Source organism: Aricia agestis, chromosome Z (genome assembly GCF_905147365.1).
Source record: "Aricia agestis chromosome Z, ilAriAges1.1, whole genome shotgun sequence".
NCBI lineage: Eukaryota > Metazoa > Arthropoda > Insecta > Lepidoptera > Lycaenidae > Aricia > Aricia agestis.
Genome location: NC_056428.1, coordinates 39,791,566 through 39,811,761, shown reverse-complemented (window position 1 = coordinate 39,811,761; position 20,196 = coordinate 39,791,566). Strand labels below are relative to the sequence as shown.

The 20,196-nt window shown below is 36.2% G+C and overlaps 1 protein-coding gene across 1 annotated transcript in view; it reads right to left on the bottom strand.

The window, feature by feature from the left end:
* The window catches only part of LOC121739035 (L-galactose dehydrogenase-like), a 70,602-nt gene extending 56,591 nt beyond the window's left edge, over window positions 1-14,011 (bottom strand). Inside the window, exon 1 of the mRNA XM_042131350.1 lies at window positions 13,857-14,011. Within this exon, the coding sequence (XP_041987284.1) occupies window positions 13,857-13,939 (83 nt within the window). The 5' untranslated portion in view covers window positions 13,940-14,011. The remainder of the gene's footprint in view (window positions 1-13,856) is intronic.
* Window positions 14,012-20,196: the final 6,185 nt, after the last annotated feature.

The window sequence follows — 20,196 nt, the reverse complement described above, 5'->3', positions numbered from 1 at the left end:
ATAATTGAAATAATATTATGAATTTTAATTAATTGTGGTCCATCACGCCATGGACACTTTTTTTTTTTTTTTTTTTTTTTTTTTTTTATATATATATATATATATATGTGTATATGTATATTTAATAGAATAGAGTATAATATGTTATACATATAATAAATAAATATATACATTTATTGTTTTATAAATTGCATAATAATAATATTAATGTTTTGAACGGTGAGGTCCCAGTCGGTGTGGCGGCCAGTAGATCCGACATTTTCCGATTTCCTTAGATTTTATGCTGCTCCACCCTTTGCCTTTAGATGTTGTGACATTGGCTTGGTGGAGAGGGGTCACTCAAGCTGGGTGGAGTTTCTAGGTTGTTAAAAAGACATCGTTCTGTGTCGAATCTACCCGCCATGTGGCTTAGGACTTTATCGTTCCTGTCTTTTATAGCCTCGTAGGAGACCTACGAGGAAGGGAAGCCAGTCTCGTCAAGCTGGTCTAATTTGGCGCCATTAAGATGTTTCTAAAACAATGGAGGAATATGAAGATATTTATGGGAGATCGCTATTTTACAAGTAAAATATCAGACGGCCATTCGATAACAGATTCATTGTCATGGCAACCGTCATCTAACGTCGTCGTCGTTGCCACATACGTCACCTAAGTGTAACGGGGTCGTCAATCCATCCCCTAAATTATAAGGGTCACCTAATGGTTTGACGGATGAATCGCATAATAGGTTGTTTTAATCAAAATATACGTCACCTAAGTTTTACGGGGTTGTCAATACATCCCCTAAATTATAATGGTTTAGGTGTCACTTAAACGTCGGTGAAAACAAAACTTGCGTTAGGTGCCCCTTATATTCGCTTAGGGGACACCTAAATTTTAGGTATCGTTGGTGAAAACGGGCATTAGCGTAATAAAATAAAGTTTATAGCCTTCCTCGATAAATGGTCTATCCAATACTGAAAGGATTTTTCAAATCAGACCAGTAGTTCCTGAGATTGGCGCGTTCAAATAATTTCTCCCCGTTTTTTTCCACATTTTCCTCTATTTCTTCGCTGCTATTAGTCTTGGCGTGATAAAATATAGCCTATAGCCTTTCTCGATAAATGGGCTATCTAACACTGAAAGAATTTTTCAAATCGGACCAGTAGTTCCTGAGATTAGCGCATTCAAACTAACAAACAAACTGCAAATTCTTTTATTTGGTCGTCGAACTATAGGTCCTTTGTTAAATCGAAATTTATCGTAAGGACTGATAAATATAATTAATGATGACATTGTTGTCCTGTATTTGTTTTCTATATACGACATCCTGGAGAAAGGACGCTCTGCTCCCCGTGTATTATATTTCTCTATGGCTTTGCTTCACAGCTAGTGATCGGCATCGTTAAAAAATCTTTAAGATGGTATAGCAGTTTGGGAAAACATCAACAAGTTTCTTTTTATAAATTAGCCAAAAATTTTCACTGCAAGAGATGTAAGACTGCAGTAAGTAAGATTTTAACTGAATGCACTCATTCACTTAATGTTCGTCTACGGCATTTGGATAACGCGCCAACCTTATGATCGGTTTTTTTTTAATTCTAGATAATTTTTATTATTGACAATATCGTCTATTGGTTTCAGTTCGGTTGGGGGCCCTCTGTATTCGCGGGGCCCTGGGCTGCAGCCCAAAAAGTCTTATAGTAGATCCGCCCCTGTGTATAAGGGTCCCCAGTTCGCACACAAAACTGCGAATTCGCATCGCATCGTAATGTCATTTTCATTATGAATTTTGTCAGAGTTCGCAGTTATGTGTGGGAGCCCCGTTGCAATTTCTCTGTTTGTCAATTAGCACACAAGCACGACCAGGAAGTGAAAGGCTTCAGAGTAGGGTGACCAGACGTCAGGAATTTTCCTGACATGTCAGGAATTTTAGATATATGTCAGGAATGCGGCCGGAAAAGGGAAATGTCAGGAATATTCTGCTTTTTGAAAAAGTAAAATTTTATACACTAAACTTTTATTTTTAATCACAATTAAACAAAAAGGTTGAGGCACAAGTACTTTAGAGTTTCATAAATTGTAACTTATAAATAATCGTAAATATCTTTTTACGATATAAACACAAATCAACCAACATTGACATATTAAAAATTTAAAAATCAAGAAATAAATAGCTTGTGTCAGGAATTTTGACCGAAAATCAGGAATTTTTTCAGGACTTTTGAAATTTGTATATGGTAACCCTTAAATTGGTAAAACTTTAGCAGCTCATATCTTCGAAATGTGACTCTTTACGTGGTTTTGTCTAAGATTATTTTTTGTTTGTATTGATGTTAGCTATCCATTTTTGAAAAAAATATTCGTGAACGCGAAAAAACACATTTAGCTAAAGGAGGTCGGCCAAAATCTTCGTACCCATTTGTTTATAAATCCCCATTTTGTTAGTGATAAAAATTATCCTTCCTCCCTTTTCCAAAACACGACGTTATCCTATAACCTAACATCTTAACCAAATCAGTTCAATGGCTGAAGCGAGAAGAGAGCTTCTCTGAAGAAAGGTTGCCGGCAGACAGATACAAATATTCTCTATCCGTTGAGACTTTTAAAACCGACTTAAAAAAAGGAGGTTATCAATTCGACCCGTAGGTATGTATATAATTTTTCCAGAACGGGCAGTTCTGGAAAAATTTCTTTTGGCGTCTGAACAAAATAATTATGTGCAAATTTCAAAAGTTTATGTTACAATTTACAATATGTATTATAATTTATTGTATGTATGTACATATTTTATGTTTGTGTTCGCATATCTTCGGAACTACAAGTCTGATTTAAGTGATTTTTTGTTGTAGGTAAGTACTAGGGTATTGTTCAACTTAGTGGATACTGCAAGTTTCATTAAAATCAGTTCAGTAGTTTTTGCGATAGGGAATTTTAATTCTTAATGACTGTATTAATGCATTCTGAATTAATTCTTAATGAATGTATAATTTTGAAGTCGGTTTTATATTTTTCAAATACTACTATCGCTTGGTAATTGAATTAATACTTATGTTTTTTATGGACGAGTTCTATTTTAATAAGCTTTACCTTCGACTATAAATTGTTAGCAGTTCCAAGAGTTTGAAAAGCTTGGAAAATACAGAAATTATTAGCAGGAAACAGTACCGTAGACGTATACTAATAAAGGTGCTTGGATTATTTACCATTTTGTTTTTGTTTTTTAGGAAATTCCTACATTTTCTAAAAAACAAAAACGCGCGTGCGCTAACGATGATTATATTTAATTAGAATTGGTATACATAATTAAGAAAAAATAGATTAAAATTAGTATGTATCTCCATGCCAAATTTCATTAAAATAGATTAAATAGTTTTGGTGGCGAAAATCATAAATGTTTATCGTGCGGGAACCGTACATTTTCTGGGACATAAAGTATCCCAGGTTGTCCTTTCCCGAGACTCAAAATATCGTACCCAAAGGGAGACCACGGGACCCTATTCATGAGACTTCGATGTCTGTCTGTCTCCAGGCTGTAGCTCAAGAACCGTTATAGCTAGAGTTCTGAAATTTTCACAGATTGTGTATATATCTATTGCCGCTATGATAACAAATACTAAAAATAAAATAGAATTAATATTTAAAGGGGGCTCCCATACAGCAAACGTGATTTTTTTGGCCTTTTATCAATAATGGCAACAGGTAGGTTAGGTACGGTACGCCCATGGATAGGATGAAAGTCAAAATTGTCAACTTTTTAACCGACTTCCAAAAAGGAGGAGGTTATATTTTATATTTTTCTATGAGAACAATGCTGGGAACTCAAAAAATTCTCTTCATACAAATTGCCGATCCGGGCAATTTGTATGGGTATGAAGACGGCATATTTTTACGGTTTTAAGGATAACGGTGCTGTCGTGGTGTAACCTAACAACCTGTATATTTGACAGGTAAACAGCAGTTTGTATGGGAAAATAAAATTGTCGCTATTAGCATGTTGCGACTCGTATAATAATACTAGCTAATAGCTATTTGGTATTCGATAAAACACGAATAAAACGACATTTTCTAAAAATTATTCCTAGCTAGATCGATTTATCGCCCCCGAAACTCCCTATATACTAAATTTATTGAAAATCGTTGGAGCCGATTCCGAGATTCCAATTATATATATTATAAGTACTAGATGTCCCGCGCGGCTTCGCCCGCGTAAATTCGGAATTTTACAGAAACCGTACATTTTCCCATCAAAAATAGCTTATGTCCCTAGTCCCTTCACTTGGTCTATTCTATATCTGTGCCAAATATTGCCATAAAATTGCTCCAGTAGTTCGTAATTTCTAATATTTCCCGCGTTTTTCCCACATTATCCTGAGTTTATTCGGTCGTATTAGTCTTAGCGTGATAATATATTAATATAGCCTATAGTCACTCGATAAATGATCTATCTAACATCTATAGTCACTCGATAAATGATTTAAAAACATACTCTTCAGGTTTATAATATTAGGTAGGTATAGATTTTTTTAATTATCGCTTGACAAACTCGAGTCTCGATCTAAAAGACTATGAAATGGTATAATATTATGGTAGTGATGATGATGATGATGATGATGAATGTAATTAGTAGCATATGCTTTCCGTTCTTAAAACAACGCCAAAACTCCCAAACTTGTATCTATAAAGAATCAGGAGTTCTCTCAGCACCTTCCGACCCACGGTATACCAGGTATGCCTCGGTGCAAAATCTTACTTGTTGGTAGCATATGCTTAGAATACTTCTCACGAAACCGAAGTCACCACATGTTTCCCTATAAATTTTGAGGAGTTCCCTCGATTACTTATGGATCCTTCATCAGATCACCACTTTTGTGAATATAATAACAAATTGGGATGATACCCTATATACCAAAAGAAAAATTTTGAAAATCGGTTAACAAACGGCGGAGTAATCGTCGAATATAAGAAAACGAACATAACACCTCCCCCATTTTGAAAGTCGGTTAAAATTGTAGCCTTTGTGTTATTCTGATGTATAAGCTATATTATTGTAAAGTTTCATTAAAATCCGTTCAGTAGTTTTTGCGTGAAAGAGTAACAAACATCCATACATTTATAATATTAGTAGGAAGTAGGATATAATTATATATACAAGAACTGCTCGTTTAAAGATATAAGATATAATGTTAAATGAACTGCAGTTAGACTTAAGGGGAGTTTACGCGGGTGAATAAAGCCGCACAACTTTAGATCGACAGCCATGGCAAAACGATAGCAATTTCTTGTGATTTAGATGGTCGATTTGCGATGTGCGGCTTAAGTTGAGCGAATTTAAAATAGAATAGAGCACAAGCTTGTGGTCTCCATTCTCCAATAAGCTATCAAACGCTATAATATTTATATGGATTTTAGGAATTTGGGAAACAATCTCTCGACGATAATTGCACGTCTTGTAGTACCTACCTATGACATTCAATCTTGTACAATACAAGATTTTCAATTGTGAACAAAAATAGATTTTAAGAATTTGTATAAAAAATATTTCTTTTGAAGATTGTGCTTTGAAGTTTGAGTACCTACACGATCCGTTGTGTACTTGGTAGAGGCCATAAAAACCTGTTTTAAGAGAACCATGAATGCTTTCTTTTTAGATAATAATATGTAAACTTACTAGGAATATTGGTAGTCGCTTTGTCCGTCCGTACATATATATATTGTAAACTAGCTGTTGCCCGCGACTTCGTCCGCGTCAGCAAAATGTGATAACAAAGATAATAAAAAAGAGAAAAAAAATCCCCTATTTTTATAAAAAAAAATGAAATAATATATCCGTCTCCTTTTCGGAAGTCGGTTAAAAAGTAGCCTAAATTATTCCTTATTACATCAGCTATGTGCCTAAAAAAGTCCCGTCAAAATTGCTCCAGCTATTTCAGAGATTATCCGGAACAAACAGCCAGACAGACAGACATACAGAAAAAATTGTAAAAAATGTTGTTTTGGTGTCTGTACCCTATATACATTCATATGCATTTAGTAAAAAACGGTTCTTTCAATATTACAAACAGACACTCCAATTTTATTTATATGTATGTATGTATAGATGTATAGATGTATAGATATATAGATGTATAGATGTATAGATATAGATGTATAGATTGTAATCCCTAGATGAAAATTAATTAAATAATAATTGGTATGAGTAACTAGTAAATGTCTTAAATTTTTCAGTTCCAATTTAAGAAGTTAACTTCTAATTTTACAGGAATTTTGTCTCAATGCCAATTTGATTATTTCGATTATTATGACGAGTCTAGGAATGCTTGTTGGCTGATTTAATTGAAGTGGAGAATGTTGTTCCTTGTGCCCTCGGAGCAGATGGCGCTACTAACACATAATATTATGACATACACAAAATTGTATAAAAACTTTAAACTTCATTTACAGTACTCCCCCTACACACCAAGCGGGGATGGCGTTTTTTTTCACATCCACCCCCTCGTATGGGGTGTCGGTGGATAGGTTTCTTAAAAATGTTACGAGTATTTCAAGATCATTTTCCGTTTTAGGGATCCATTTATGAAATATGAAGTTTTAAATGATAGAAGGAGGGACACTGGACTGTAGTCCATCCCCCTTCTACCAGCAAAACGGTTGCTTCTGGAAATGTAAAAAAATTCACGTGAGTAGGAAAAAACTATCACGGCTAAGAAGACGGTGGTATAGAGATACTTTGAGTCCCGAAAAAGAACATAGAATAGATTTTGTCCCGAAAAAATGTACGGTTACAGCACAATATACTTTTATGATTTGCTCGTAAAAGATTCAATCTATTTTGATGAAATTTGGTACGGAGATACTTTGAGTCTCGGGAAAGGACAAGGGATACTTTTTGTCCCGAAAAATATACGGTTCCCGCACAATAAACTTTTATACAATATTCAATAGATGTATGGGAACAACTATAAACTAAAGTCCACGCGGACAAAGTCGCGGGCAACCGCTAGTAAATAGTAATATTATTATAAATGCGAAAGTATGTCTGTCTGCTACATCTTCACGCCCAAACCGCTGAACCGATTTCAATGAAATTTGGTTTGGAGATACTTTGAGTCCCGCGAAAGGACATAGGTTTCTTTTTATCCCGGAAAATGTACGTTTCCGGCGCAATAAACAACGGAGTTGCGGGCGTTATCTAGTAAGAAATAATTATTAGTTGGTTGTTTAATCGGCATTGTTTAGTTGGGAATTGCGAATCACATTGATGAGTGAACACAGATAAACTCGATATTGGATTATTTCGATTCTACTTCTTGCGTCAGTGCATATTAATTTCGGTGGAATTCTAATATCTACTAGAATTATTCGTATTTATTTACATTTAGTATATTTAGTTTTAAGATAGCCATATCACAGACCATATTGTGTTTTATAGGTAGACGAGCTTTTGCCCGCGGCTTCGCTCGCGTTAAGAAGTATTATTATATACAAACTTTCATCCCCTATTTGAACCCCTTGGGGTTGGAATTTATCAAAATCCTTTCTTAGCGGATGCCTACGTCATAACATCTACCTGCATGCCAAATTTCAGCCCGATCGGTCCAGTGGTTTGGGCTGTGCGTTGATAGATCACCATGTCAGTCAGTCACCTTTGAGTTTTATATACTTACTAGATGTCCCGCGCGGCTTCGCCCGCGTAAATTAGGAATTTCACAGAAACCGTACATTTCGAATAAAAATAGCTTTCGAATAAATACTCCTTTCACGTGGTCTACTCCATATCTGTGCCAAATATTGCTCCAGTAGTTCGTGAGATAAACCCTATCTAATATTTTCCCCGTTTTTACCACATTTTCCTGAGGTATTAGTCTTAGCGTGATAATATAATATAGCCTTATAACCTTACTCGATAAATGACTAATGAGATATCTAACACTGAAATAAGTTTTTAAATCGGACCTGTAGTTCCTGAGATTAGCGCATTCAAGCAAACATACTCTTTAGGTTTATAATATTAAGTATAGATTTTTTTAAATTATCGCTTGACAAACTCGAGCCTCGATCTAAAAGACTATGAAAAGGCTCATAATCATGGGACGATGCATGGTATAATATTATGGTAGTGATGATGATGATGATGAATGTAATTTGCATAGTAGCATATGCTTTCCGTTCCTAAAATAACGCCGAAACTCCCAAACTTGTATCTATAAAGAATCAGGAGTTCTCTCAGCACCAACCGAACCATGGTATACCAGGTATACCTCGGTGCAAAATCTTACTTGTTTGTAGCATATGCTTAGAATAATTCTCACGAAACCGAAGTCACCACATGTTCCCCATAAATTTTGAGGAGTTCCCTCGATTACTTATGGATCCTTCATCAGATCACCCTATATACCAAAAGAAAATTTTTGAAAATCGGTTAACAAACGGCGGAGTAATCGTTGAACATAAGAAAACGAACATAACACCTCCCCCATTTTGAAAGTCGGTTAAAATTGTAGCCTATGGCTGGTTTTACAGTCACGCGTTTCGGCAGCGCCGTCGGAGCGCGCGCGCTCGGATATGTAACGAACATACGGGCGAACGGCGCTGCTCAAGCGCGCGACTTAGAAACGCAACTACTACCCCCATACATCTTCGAACGCGCGGCGCTCCAACGGCGCTGCCGAAACGCTTAGGCTGGTTTTATAGTTATGCGTTTCGCAGCGCCGTTGGAGCGCGCGCGTTCAAAGCTGTAACAAACGTATGGACGAACGGCGCTGCTCAAGCGCGCGACTTAGAAACGCAACTACTACCCCCATACATCTTCGAACGCGCGGCGATCCAACGGCGCTGCCGAAACGCTTAACTATAAAACCAGCCTTAACTATAAAACCAGCCTATGTGTTATTCTGATGTATTATAAGCTATATTATTGTAAAGTTTCATTAAAATCCGTTCAGTAGTTTTTGCGTGAAAGAGTAACAAACATCCATACATCCACACATCCACACATCCATACATCTATACATCCAAACAAACTTTCGCCTTTATAATATTAGTAGGAAGAAGGAAATAGAAGGAATATAGATATTATGTATTATAAATTACATTATTGAACTTCTCATTACTTAGAATACATCGACGTCGTATTTTAACCCTCTTACTAAAACATCATTTAACTATATACTTAGTGAAAATATAAAGATATTCCGTCCCTTTCTGGCACTTTGGAAAAGTCACTTGACGGGTAGGCTCCCATACAACAAACGTATTTTTTTTGCATTTTTTGCTCGTTATCAATAACGGCAATATATCGGCACTTGAAATATTCACGAAATACTCAGTTTTATTTGTACTTATAATTTAATAATTTATTATAAAATTTCAATAAATTACATAATTAAGGTTAACACATACAAAAAAGTAAAAACACAATTTTCAGCCTGTTTTTGCCATAAAGTAATTAATTTACCTGCTAGGTATGTTAACTTTATGGTTTTTGCTCTATTGTGATTTGTGGTACCTACGGATCTTTCGTGTGCAAGTCCAACTCGCACTTGGCTGATTTTTTATATTGGTAAGGGTGGGTTGCACCAACTTACACGAGAGCAATTATTGTAAATATACTATATAATATACAAGAATTGCTTTTATATATATATATATATATATATATATATATATATATATATATATATATATATATTCATGAAATTTAGTATATATGGGGTTTTGGGGACGATAAATCGATCTACCTAGGAATCATTTTTATAAAATGTCATTTTCATCGAATACCTAGCAAAGCTCGGTCAAATAGCTAGTATAACTTTAACTTAGATAACAAGATATCAAATGAACTATCAAATCTCTAGTTAAAGTCAATAATGGACGCCATATTATTTGACGATAACCTTAACTATAACAAGTTTAACAATGGTTGGTTGGTTTATGGTTGGTTTATCTGGTGCAACTCACCCTTAGGGTGGATGGCACCAACTTACTTTAACTATTTAACTATAACTTTAACTACAATGCAAAATATCAAATCTTTGGTTAAAGTCAATAATGGACGCCATATTTAACGATTTCCTTGAGCTCGACAAGGCTTTAAATGAACGTGGCGAAAAAAGGAACTAACACTGTCACAATACAAAAAGCGGCCAAGTGCGAATTGGACTTGCCCATAAAGGGGAACCCTTTTTACCACTTTGGAAGAGTCTCTCTCGCAAACTGTTAGAAAAAAATGATATTAAAAACCTCAATATGATTTTTAAAGACCTATCCAATATCCATAGATACCCCACACGCATAGCTTAGGTGGATTTTTTTTTCTATGGGGACCAATGTATCTATGGGGCCCCTAAAATTTTAATATTTTTTCCATTTTTGTATCAAATCTTAATGCGGTTTACAGACTACATCTATTTACCAAGTTTCAATAGTATAGCTCTTATAGTTTCGGAGAAAAGTGGCTGTGACATACAGACGGACAGACAGACAGACAGACATGACGAATTTATAAGGGAAAAGCGGAACTTTTTGCCATCTGGCTACGGAAGCATAAAAATCGTAATTTTTGATAGTTCTCCTTTACCAGCAGCGCCCCCGCCCACGTTCATTTAAAGCCTTGTCGGACCAGCTGTTATCTGTCAAATTCTGTGGTCAAAGTTAAGGTTAAAGTTAAAGTTAGCCTTAACTATAACCATAACTTGGACCATAACTGTAACTATAAGAACGCCTGTAATGTAACCCACCCTTAGACGCTAAAAGCAGTAGTTAGGTAATGTTTTTATATTGTCTATAAAAATAAATTTTCAATTTTGTTAGTCTCGCTAAAACTCGAGAATGGCTGAACCGATTTGACTAATTTTCAAATATTCGTGGAAGTCAACTAACTTATGGTAGGAGGGAAGTGATACAAAGTTCACCGGGTAGCTAGGTAGCTATCTAATAAAAGTAAGGGATTTCCAAACTGCATTATACTAGGCGGCGTTAGGCCAGTGGTACTCAACCTGTCGCTGGCCGCAACCATAATTTTCAAGGTTAAAAAATATCGTTCTTTAAGAGCCCATATGACCCTAACTTGACTACATACTTTAACGTAGATCTCAAAATCTGTAAGGTCTAGAAAACTGATTTTTTGACACAAGTAACTTCAGTTCATAAAGATTAAATGCTCAAGACGAAAACACGATTACTCAAAAAATGCTCGATAGTTTCTTTTTTACAAAAAACCTTGTTTTAGACACATTTTTGCTTGGATTGCAAAAAAGGTATTGATAAAACCTAAATTTGCTCAAAACACTTTTTTCATAATCATTATAGTTCGTCTTTTATTCAAGTAAAACTAACTCGGCGATGATTCCGCGCCGTCCTTTTTCACCTGGCATATGAAAGACGGGCGTGAGTGTGAAGAGAGAAGGACGATGTTTGATTTTTAGAGTCAGGTGAGCTCTTAAATTTGTAACTGGACTAACTGGTTTTCAATTAATATTTAAAATTTTAAATCTTTTGAAATTCAGCCGTCGAAGTCTTTAATAATTTGATTTAAACATACTAGTAGGTAATATTTTTCAATAGACAATATATTTGTTTTTTATTGGTCCTAACTCCTAAATGTGTAAGTAGTAAATAACTATTTTAGACACATTTCTAAACTCTTTTGCTGCTACACTCAAAGACGACCATTAATTACACGTATAACTGTTATTAAAAATTAACACTCTTTATTAAATTGAAGTTTAATCATCAAAAATATGTCTGTCGAGTGACCGTTTGATGTGACCGAGTGACCGTTTGAAGAAAAACATTGAGAACCCGGTTATCAAGGCTGTCGCATTCGCACGTATCACGTCGAAAAAATGGTGACATTCGCAGAGCAAGGACATTCCGCTGTCAATCAATAGCCGCAAATTGGAGCTGACATAGTACCTGTGTTGTTCCTACCGGCAGACTCAGGGACCATCGATATAGTACGCCACGAATTTAATGACTTTTAGACCCAATGTTACTTTTGGGTGCATTTTTAAAATGTGGTCTTCACAAAGCGATTTGACATGTAAAAATAAAAATCGGCCAAGTGCGAGTTAGACTTGCACACTAGGGGTTCCGTACCATTATAAGTAAAAAAATAGCCAAAAAACTTGTGTTTTTTGTATGGGATTTACCCTTAATTATTATTATTTACTTAGTTTATTTTAATTTCATGATGAATAATTATTGAAATAATAATATTATGTATTTAATTTATACAACTTAATATTTTGTAAACATTTCAAGTGCCTACCTGTTGCCACTTGCCATTAAATCAAGCAAACAATACCTAACAAAAAAGTCGCGTTTGTTTTATAATATTTTGTATAATATTTTGTTGTTATAGCGGTATCAGAAATACACAATCTGTGAAACATTTCAGAAGTCTAGCCTCAGCGGTGCCTGGAGAGTTGGAGACAGACAGACAGACAGACGGGCAGACATCGAAGTCTTAATAACAGGCTCTCGTTTTTACCCTTTGGGTACAGAACTCTAAAAATTACAACAATATTTCCGAGATTCAATCTACTTAGTTTGAAATGTGATGTCACTAAACTTAGGTCCCCCACTCCTTGTCACAAGTATGCCGACCCCCTTTACGTGAGTACTTTATGGATGACCCCTGAGATGTGAATTGTGATTGTTCCAAAGTCTAAATAAACCTCTTGATAAAAATATTAACGCAGCGAATAACTATAAAGTGGTTCGCCGTTTTAATTTGTCATATTAATCCAATGTTTTAGACAAAAAGACAAGCAAACTTAAAAATTTAAATACTGCGTAAATATTTTTTTTATATTAAGTAAGTAAATAAAAGGTTATACTTAATGATAATAATTATTATCAAGACCATATTCATTTATTTATATACTTACCTAATCATAAATATCTACTTAATTTAACTACTTTTAAGCAACTTTTAGCATTAAAAATTAAAATATGTCAGTAAGTAACAACAAAGGACACATAGGTATGTAGGTATATTGCTACACATTTTAAAAGTAATAATCACTGAGGTAGTATGTACTACGTACGTTGTACATACTATGTCAGTGGTAACAATCTAAAATATATATGTGTTGCTAAGCGCAAAACTCGAGAACGGCTGAACGGATTGGGCTAATTTTAGTCTTAAAATATTCGTACAAGTCCAGGGAAGGTTTTAAAGTGACACGAAGTTCACTGGGACAGCTAGTAAGTAATAAGTACCGTAGGTAATCAAAGTAATGACTGATTTAACACCTTTATTGCATTCTGCAAGTCGCTCGCGTTTCAAATGGTTTAATTAATAAGTAAGTAATTAGAAAATTCTTACACAAAGTTGACATTATAGAAGCCTGTTGCTTTAAGAGCCCTGGAAAAGGCGGGGAAACACTTCCCTTCCCAAAGCACAATCTTGGTAGCCGAGCTAATTAGTACATAGTACTAGTTAAGTAGTTTATTTTTCTAAATAAATCAAGCCAGCATTTGACATTTCATAAATATATTACATAATGTTTACCGCAGCTGGTTATCCAATATATACAATACAGTCCAAACTCAAAATATAACATTTTATTTATAGTGTTGCTGTTGTATGCGCGGATGATGTTAAAATATTGTTAAATGTTGTTAAGTACATACCTACCGTACTTTTTTCACACTCAAGCGAAGTGAAAAACAATGCATATTGTGATAAATACTTGATAAACAATTAGATTATATTATTTTATCAGTTGCAATGAGGTAAAATGTACAGGCAAAACAATACAATACATTAATAAATCGCGAGGAAATAAATACGGATTATTTTAATAGCTCACGCGCAGAAACGGTATTTCGAAAAAAATACGCTTCGCGATTTTAAATTTCGAACTCACCCATAGATATTGCTGAAGGATGCTCCTCCTAAGCTGATGTGGGAGATTTTGATATCGGTGCCGATTAACTTGTTGTATCGCATATTGTTGAAATTCAAAATTCGAACGACCGCACCGCGCGAACTAAAGTTAGCAACTAAACGGAACTCGGACGATCCGTCATCCCGCATCCGTCATCCGACGACGCGGAGCGCAGCGCGGGGCGCGTATAGCGACGATGTTTTGTGTTTACTATAACAAATAAACATTTCCAGTTCATCCGGAATCACCTTTTGTTATAATTCTCGTAATCATTTACTAAATCATGGAGTACTGAAACGGATTAGTTACTAACTGAGTTAATTGTATACTTACGGTCTATCTGTTACGTATTATTATCAGAGACGTATTATTTAAGTATTGTTATCTGTTACGTATAATTATTATGGGTTAACTGTAGTCTGTAACTGATAGGCGATAACAATAACCGATCTTCATTAGGACAATGACTTTTTTTTATTCAGATAAGTAAGTAATAGATTATATCATTTTGGTATAATTGGTGGGTGCCTATTTTCAGAATTATTCGTCTCTCAACTATTTCTGAACAAATTATTCTTCTTCAATATTTTGAAGTCGGTAGCAAGCTAGCAGCTAATTTAATCGTGAGTTCAATCATTGTCAGAATATTCGAAATTTTTGGGACCGGTACCGTCAAAAGTAATGAAGACTATTATTTAAATACTAGCTGTTGCCCTCGACTTCGTCCGCGTAGACTTTAGTTTATAGTTGTTCCCGTACATCGATTGAGTCGTTTACGCGCAAATCAACACGGGACAAAAAACAATCCTTGTCCCAGATTCAAATTAGTATCTCGTCCTTTCCCGAGACTGAAAGTATTGCCATACCAAATTTCATCAAAATAGATTGAATAGTTTAAGCGATAATCATAAAAGTTTACTGTGTGGGAACCGTACATTTTCCGGGACAAAATTAGTATTCCTTGTCCTTTCCCGAGACTCAAAGTATCTCCATACCAAATTCCATCAAAATATATTGAATAGTTTATGCGTAAATCATAAAAGTATATTGTGCAGTAACCGTACATTTTTCCGATACAAAATGTATCCTTTGTTCTTTTTCGGGACTCAAAGTATCTTTATACGCAGCAAAATTGGTCCAGCCATTTACGCGTTATGTCGTGACCACGCGAAATATACCTAACGTTCCGCGCAGTTTCGCCCGCCTAAATTAGATATTTCACAGACAAATTAGTTCACAAAAAATAGCCTATGATCCTTCACGTGGTCTACTTCTTATCTGTGCCAAATAACAGAAAAATTGCTCCAGTAGTAAGTGAGATAAGCCCTTTCAAATAATTTCTCCCGTTTTTTTTACACATTTTCCTCTATTTCGTCGCTCCTATTAGTCTCAGCGTGATAAAACATAGCCTATAGGATTCTTTGATAAATGGGCTATCTAACATTGAAATGATTTTTAAATCAGACCAGTACTTCCTGAATTAGCGAGTTCAAATAAGCCTTTTCAAATAATTTCCCCCATTTTTTCCACATTTTTCTATATTTCTTCGTTCTCATTAGTCTTAGCGTGCTAAAATATAGCCTATAGCCTTTCTTCGTTAATGGGCTTTCTAACATTGAAAGAATTTTTCAAATCGGACCAGTAGTTCCTGAGATTAGCGCATTCAAATAAGCCATTTCAAATAATTTCTCCACTTTTTTCCATACTTTTCTCTATTTCTTAGCTCCTATTAGTCTTACCGCAATAAAATATAACCTATAGCCTTCTTCGATAAATAGGTTATCTAATACTGAAAGAATTTTCCAAATCGGACTAGTAGTTCCTGAGATTAGCACGTTTAAATAAGCCCTTTCAAATAATTTCCTCCCGTTTTTTGCACACTTTCCTCTATTTCTTCGCTCCTGTTAGTATTAGCGTGATAAAATATAGCCTATAGCCTTCTTCGATAAATAGGCTATCTAACACTGAAATAATTTTCTAAATCGGACCAGTAGTTCCTGAGATTATCACGTTTAAATAAGCTCTTTCAAATAATTTCCTTCCGTTTTTTGCACACTTTCCTCTATTTCATCGCTCCTGTTAGTATTAGCGTGATAAAATATAGCCTATAGCCTTCCTCGATAAATGGGCTATCTAACACTGAAAGAATTTTTCAAATCGGACCAGTAGTTCTTGAGATTAGCGCGTTCAAACAAACAAACAAACTAACAAACTCTTCCGCTTTATAATATTAAGTATAGATTATGTACCTATATTTGAGATTTAGAGTAACCATTAAACGTACAAATTACATAATTTTATGAGAATAACAATAGCTTGAAGTCTTGAAGTTTCCTTTCAAAGAAATTTATCAAAGTCTATACTTACACTATACAGTCTACATAGCTCTATGAAACAGGATGCAGAAGCTTGTTTATAGAAGCCTCTTATACCTCACAAATACAAGGTTTGTTTATGACTCTGAGCTCGTCTCTTCGTCATATATATGTCGCAGGCGGATTGTTTATTTAGCCGTATTACATTACGGCTAGCCGTTTTGTAATGCGGCGTGTCGACGTTTAGCCGGATTGAATGCGGCTGAATAAAAAACCGCCGGAATGCATTCGGCGCTATACGTCATTCAATACGGCTAGCCGTAATGTAATAAGACTACAGACAATGACATAAGAAGTGTTTCTTATGTCATTGGCTAGAGACTAGTCGCCTTTTTGACAGTTTCAGTTTCGTAATTCGTTTCTTAACACTCGTGGCGCTGCCCGTGTCACAGATTAATATATAATGAGAAGTAATTAATTGCGTATGCCATTTAAAAATTTGGTTTGCAAGAAATAACAGCTAATAAATCATTTTGTCAGCATACAAAGATTTTGTTAGCAATAATTAAAATCACGTATTCTGTAAATAATCATGACAATGGTCAGCAATTTAAACACCTAACTGGCAGCGAGTTTTATTATGTATCTACAAAATAAACATTCACTCGGCAGAATAATTATTACTTGGTCGGCAAGATTATACATTCGATCAGCAGAGAAAACATTTCAGTATTTTATTTCATTTCATTATTAATTTATTTATTTTATTAATTAATAAAGACTGAACAGAAGGCCTACTTACCACGGATACCGAAGGGGGGTACGGGGGGTGCAACCGCCCCGAATGGGGGGCTCGGGGGGCGCAGCCCCCCGCCAAAACAAAAACAAACACAATATAGAACATCCAAAAGTAGGTTAGGTTAGAACTTAGACCACAACACAGAAGGCGCCGAGCGAGCGAAGCGAGCGTTCTGCGGCAGCAGCCGGGACCCTCATAAAACAAAAGGGGGCTCGGGGGGCGCAGCCCCCCGCCAAAACAAAAAATTAATCCAGAATTTTTTGCTTATTCTCTGAGTGCTTACCAAAATTTAATGAAGTATAGGCCACTCATTGCAGCATTGTTTTATTTTACAATCATGGTCACCCTATAACTTACGTAGGAGTACGATGCGGCTAAACGTGGGCCGCCTTATTGAAGAACGTATCGCAATTACAATCCGGCTAAACGTTGACACGCCGCATTACAATCCATTTGTAATGCGGCGTGTCAACGTTTAGCCGGCTGAAGAAAAAACTTTTTTTTGTATGGGCGTAACTGTGTATCTTGTACAGGGAAGCTGTCATAGGCGTTTCTTTTTTTTATAAAATATTGAATAAAACGTAATCAAAAGTATTTTAATTTATCATCAAGTGGAAAATACCACACGGTTAACTGTGCGCCTACTATAAACCTACACACGCTGCCATAATGGCCATGTTACATTAAACATGAACAAAAACTGACTGTGTCATGTCATGGCAACGCCACTAATGAAGTTGACAGCTGGTAACTAAAAATAAATAACTTAGTTCGTGGCGTTGCCATGACATGACATAGTCAGTTTTTGGTAGCTGTGCTTCACTTCCATGTTTATAATTGTTACTCCCCTATTTATTTATTGACGACTTACGCATTATTAAAGGACTTCTGGTGTTTCTACATTTACAACTATCGACTTCGGCTAAGGGTATTTGTACGGTTTGCACATATACCTAACTTAATATTATGTTGACATGCCGTGTCGTCATTGTGATGTCAAATTATTTTATTATATCCGCGTATAAAAGTGCACTTAGCAACGCGAACTTGTTAACACGCTGCCATTTGTGAACTTACATAGTAAAGGTGCTCAAACAACATACTCTTTTGGAATTCTACAAACATACCCTCGAACATACCGGCTCGAAGGACCAAAAAGATGTTGTGGTCCAAAAAGGTGTTGGGGTACAATCACAACTTCTTTTTGGTCCTTCGAGCCGGATTCCTTTGTTATTTATGTATATTTGGGTAAGGAACCCTAAAAAAACATCGTGAGAAAAATAGCATGTCCAAGAACCTTATTTTTTTGCACTTTTGATATGATTTTTGGGTTCCACAGGCAGTTTTTACTATGATAGAGCTCAAAAAATTTAAATGTTTTCGTCAAGTTAGATGTTAATTCGCCACAAGAAGGAAACGTGCACTCTTCAACGCCGCTCCGGGCGAACTGATCGCGCGGCCTATGTGTAGATGGAGCGCAAAGCTTGCGACAAATGTCCTTTGATCTTTGAGCGCTTACAGACAAACGGCACGTGTCAGCGGCAGTCGGCGGCAATCGACGGCAGCCGTCGACAGTATATCACACTTGCGGTAATTGTGACGTAGCGCGTAAAGGTAAAATCCACAGGTCGGTATCGTACGCAACGGACGTCTCCCATCAAATGGGTATTTTTTTTACAGTTCGTCCACTGTATCGGCAGCGGACGGATTGCCGACTATTAGACAGTATGTTTATCTTCAAATTAGTTTAAACAAAGTTTCTAAGTCAAAAATTTAACAATATTTTTTACTGTTTTTTAGTAAAATTATATTTAAAAAGTGAGTACGGTAATGTTATTGTAATCTTACAATAAAGTTTTCTGAAAACATGATCGTTTTAGGAAAGGTCGTGGACCGTGGTAGGTCCCCTACAAGCGTCATAAACTTTCAACGGCTGCCGTCGACTGTCGTCAACTGCCGTCAACTGCCGCCGACACTTGCCGTCAACTGCCGTCGACACGTCCCGCCGACTGCCGCCGACACGCGCCGTTCGTCTGTAAGCGCTCAAAGATCAAAGGAGCGACGCGTCGGCCAACGTCTAAATACCTACGGTCAACGCGCGAACGCTCGTTCTACACATTGGGCCAGCGCGCTGGCCAACGCGTCGACCAACGCGTTCGCCTATATCTAGTGCCGACATAAGATATACAAAAGCCCACGATAGCCCATTGCTGACTGCAGGCCTTCGTCAACCGTAGACCACGATCACTTGGTATTTACACAATGGCGCATGGCTCATTGCTGCCAGGAGTGCCAGGCAAGCACTTGCGGTGGACGTGGAAATAAAAGCTTATGATTGATAAATAAAGTCGATTTGAAAATATGATTCTATGAAAATAGGATTTGTACTGACGAAAACGCTTTTGCGGTACTTCCGATTTGGATGTGACGTCATTAGACTCGTAATTTAATATCTTTTATTTATCGCGCTCGTTATAATAGGTATGTAAGCTTATTTGTACATAAATAATAAGAACAAGCCTAGAAAGATTTGTAAAATATATTTTCTTGAATAATTCAAATAAAACATCACTTTTATTGCGGCTCTTCACCATAGGCCAGCGTAGTGGGCCATCACGATGGCCCAGCGTGGGGAGGACGTAGTGGCGTAGGATAGTCGATGGCGCCAGCGCTGGCCGTGGAATGGCGGCGGTGTCAGTTTTTCGGCCGCACATCAAAGGGTGATGGCCCAGCGATGGCGTTACGCCTCTACACGTTGGCGTCTGGCGATATGACAGTCGATTCCCGGCCGCGGTCGAGCGAGGACGTCGTAATTCGTATTACAATTTACGAATTTTATTTAAAATGACGAGTACGTGGTCTTATAATGAATGAAGCTATATTAATATGATAAAGGCGAAAGTTTGTATGTATGTATGGATGTTTGTTATTTTTTTACTCAAAAAATACTGAAGGAATTTTAATGAAACTTTACAATAATAATAGCTTATACAATACATAACTCCTGACTTTTTAAAGATCCAAGTTTGGGAGTTTCAGCGTTGTTTTAAGAACGGAAAGTATATTATGCTATTATTACATTCATCATTATCATCATCATCACTACCATAAACCATTATTTTAATTTTAGGCTCGAAATAATTATTCGTTGAATTCAAGAGAAGGTTCATATTAGGAGGGAAGGTCATACAAAGTTCACCGGGTC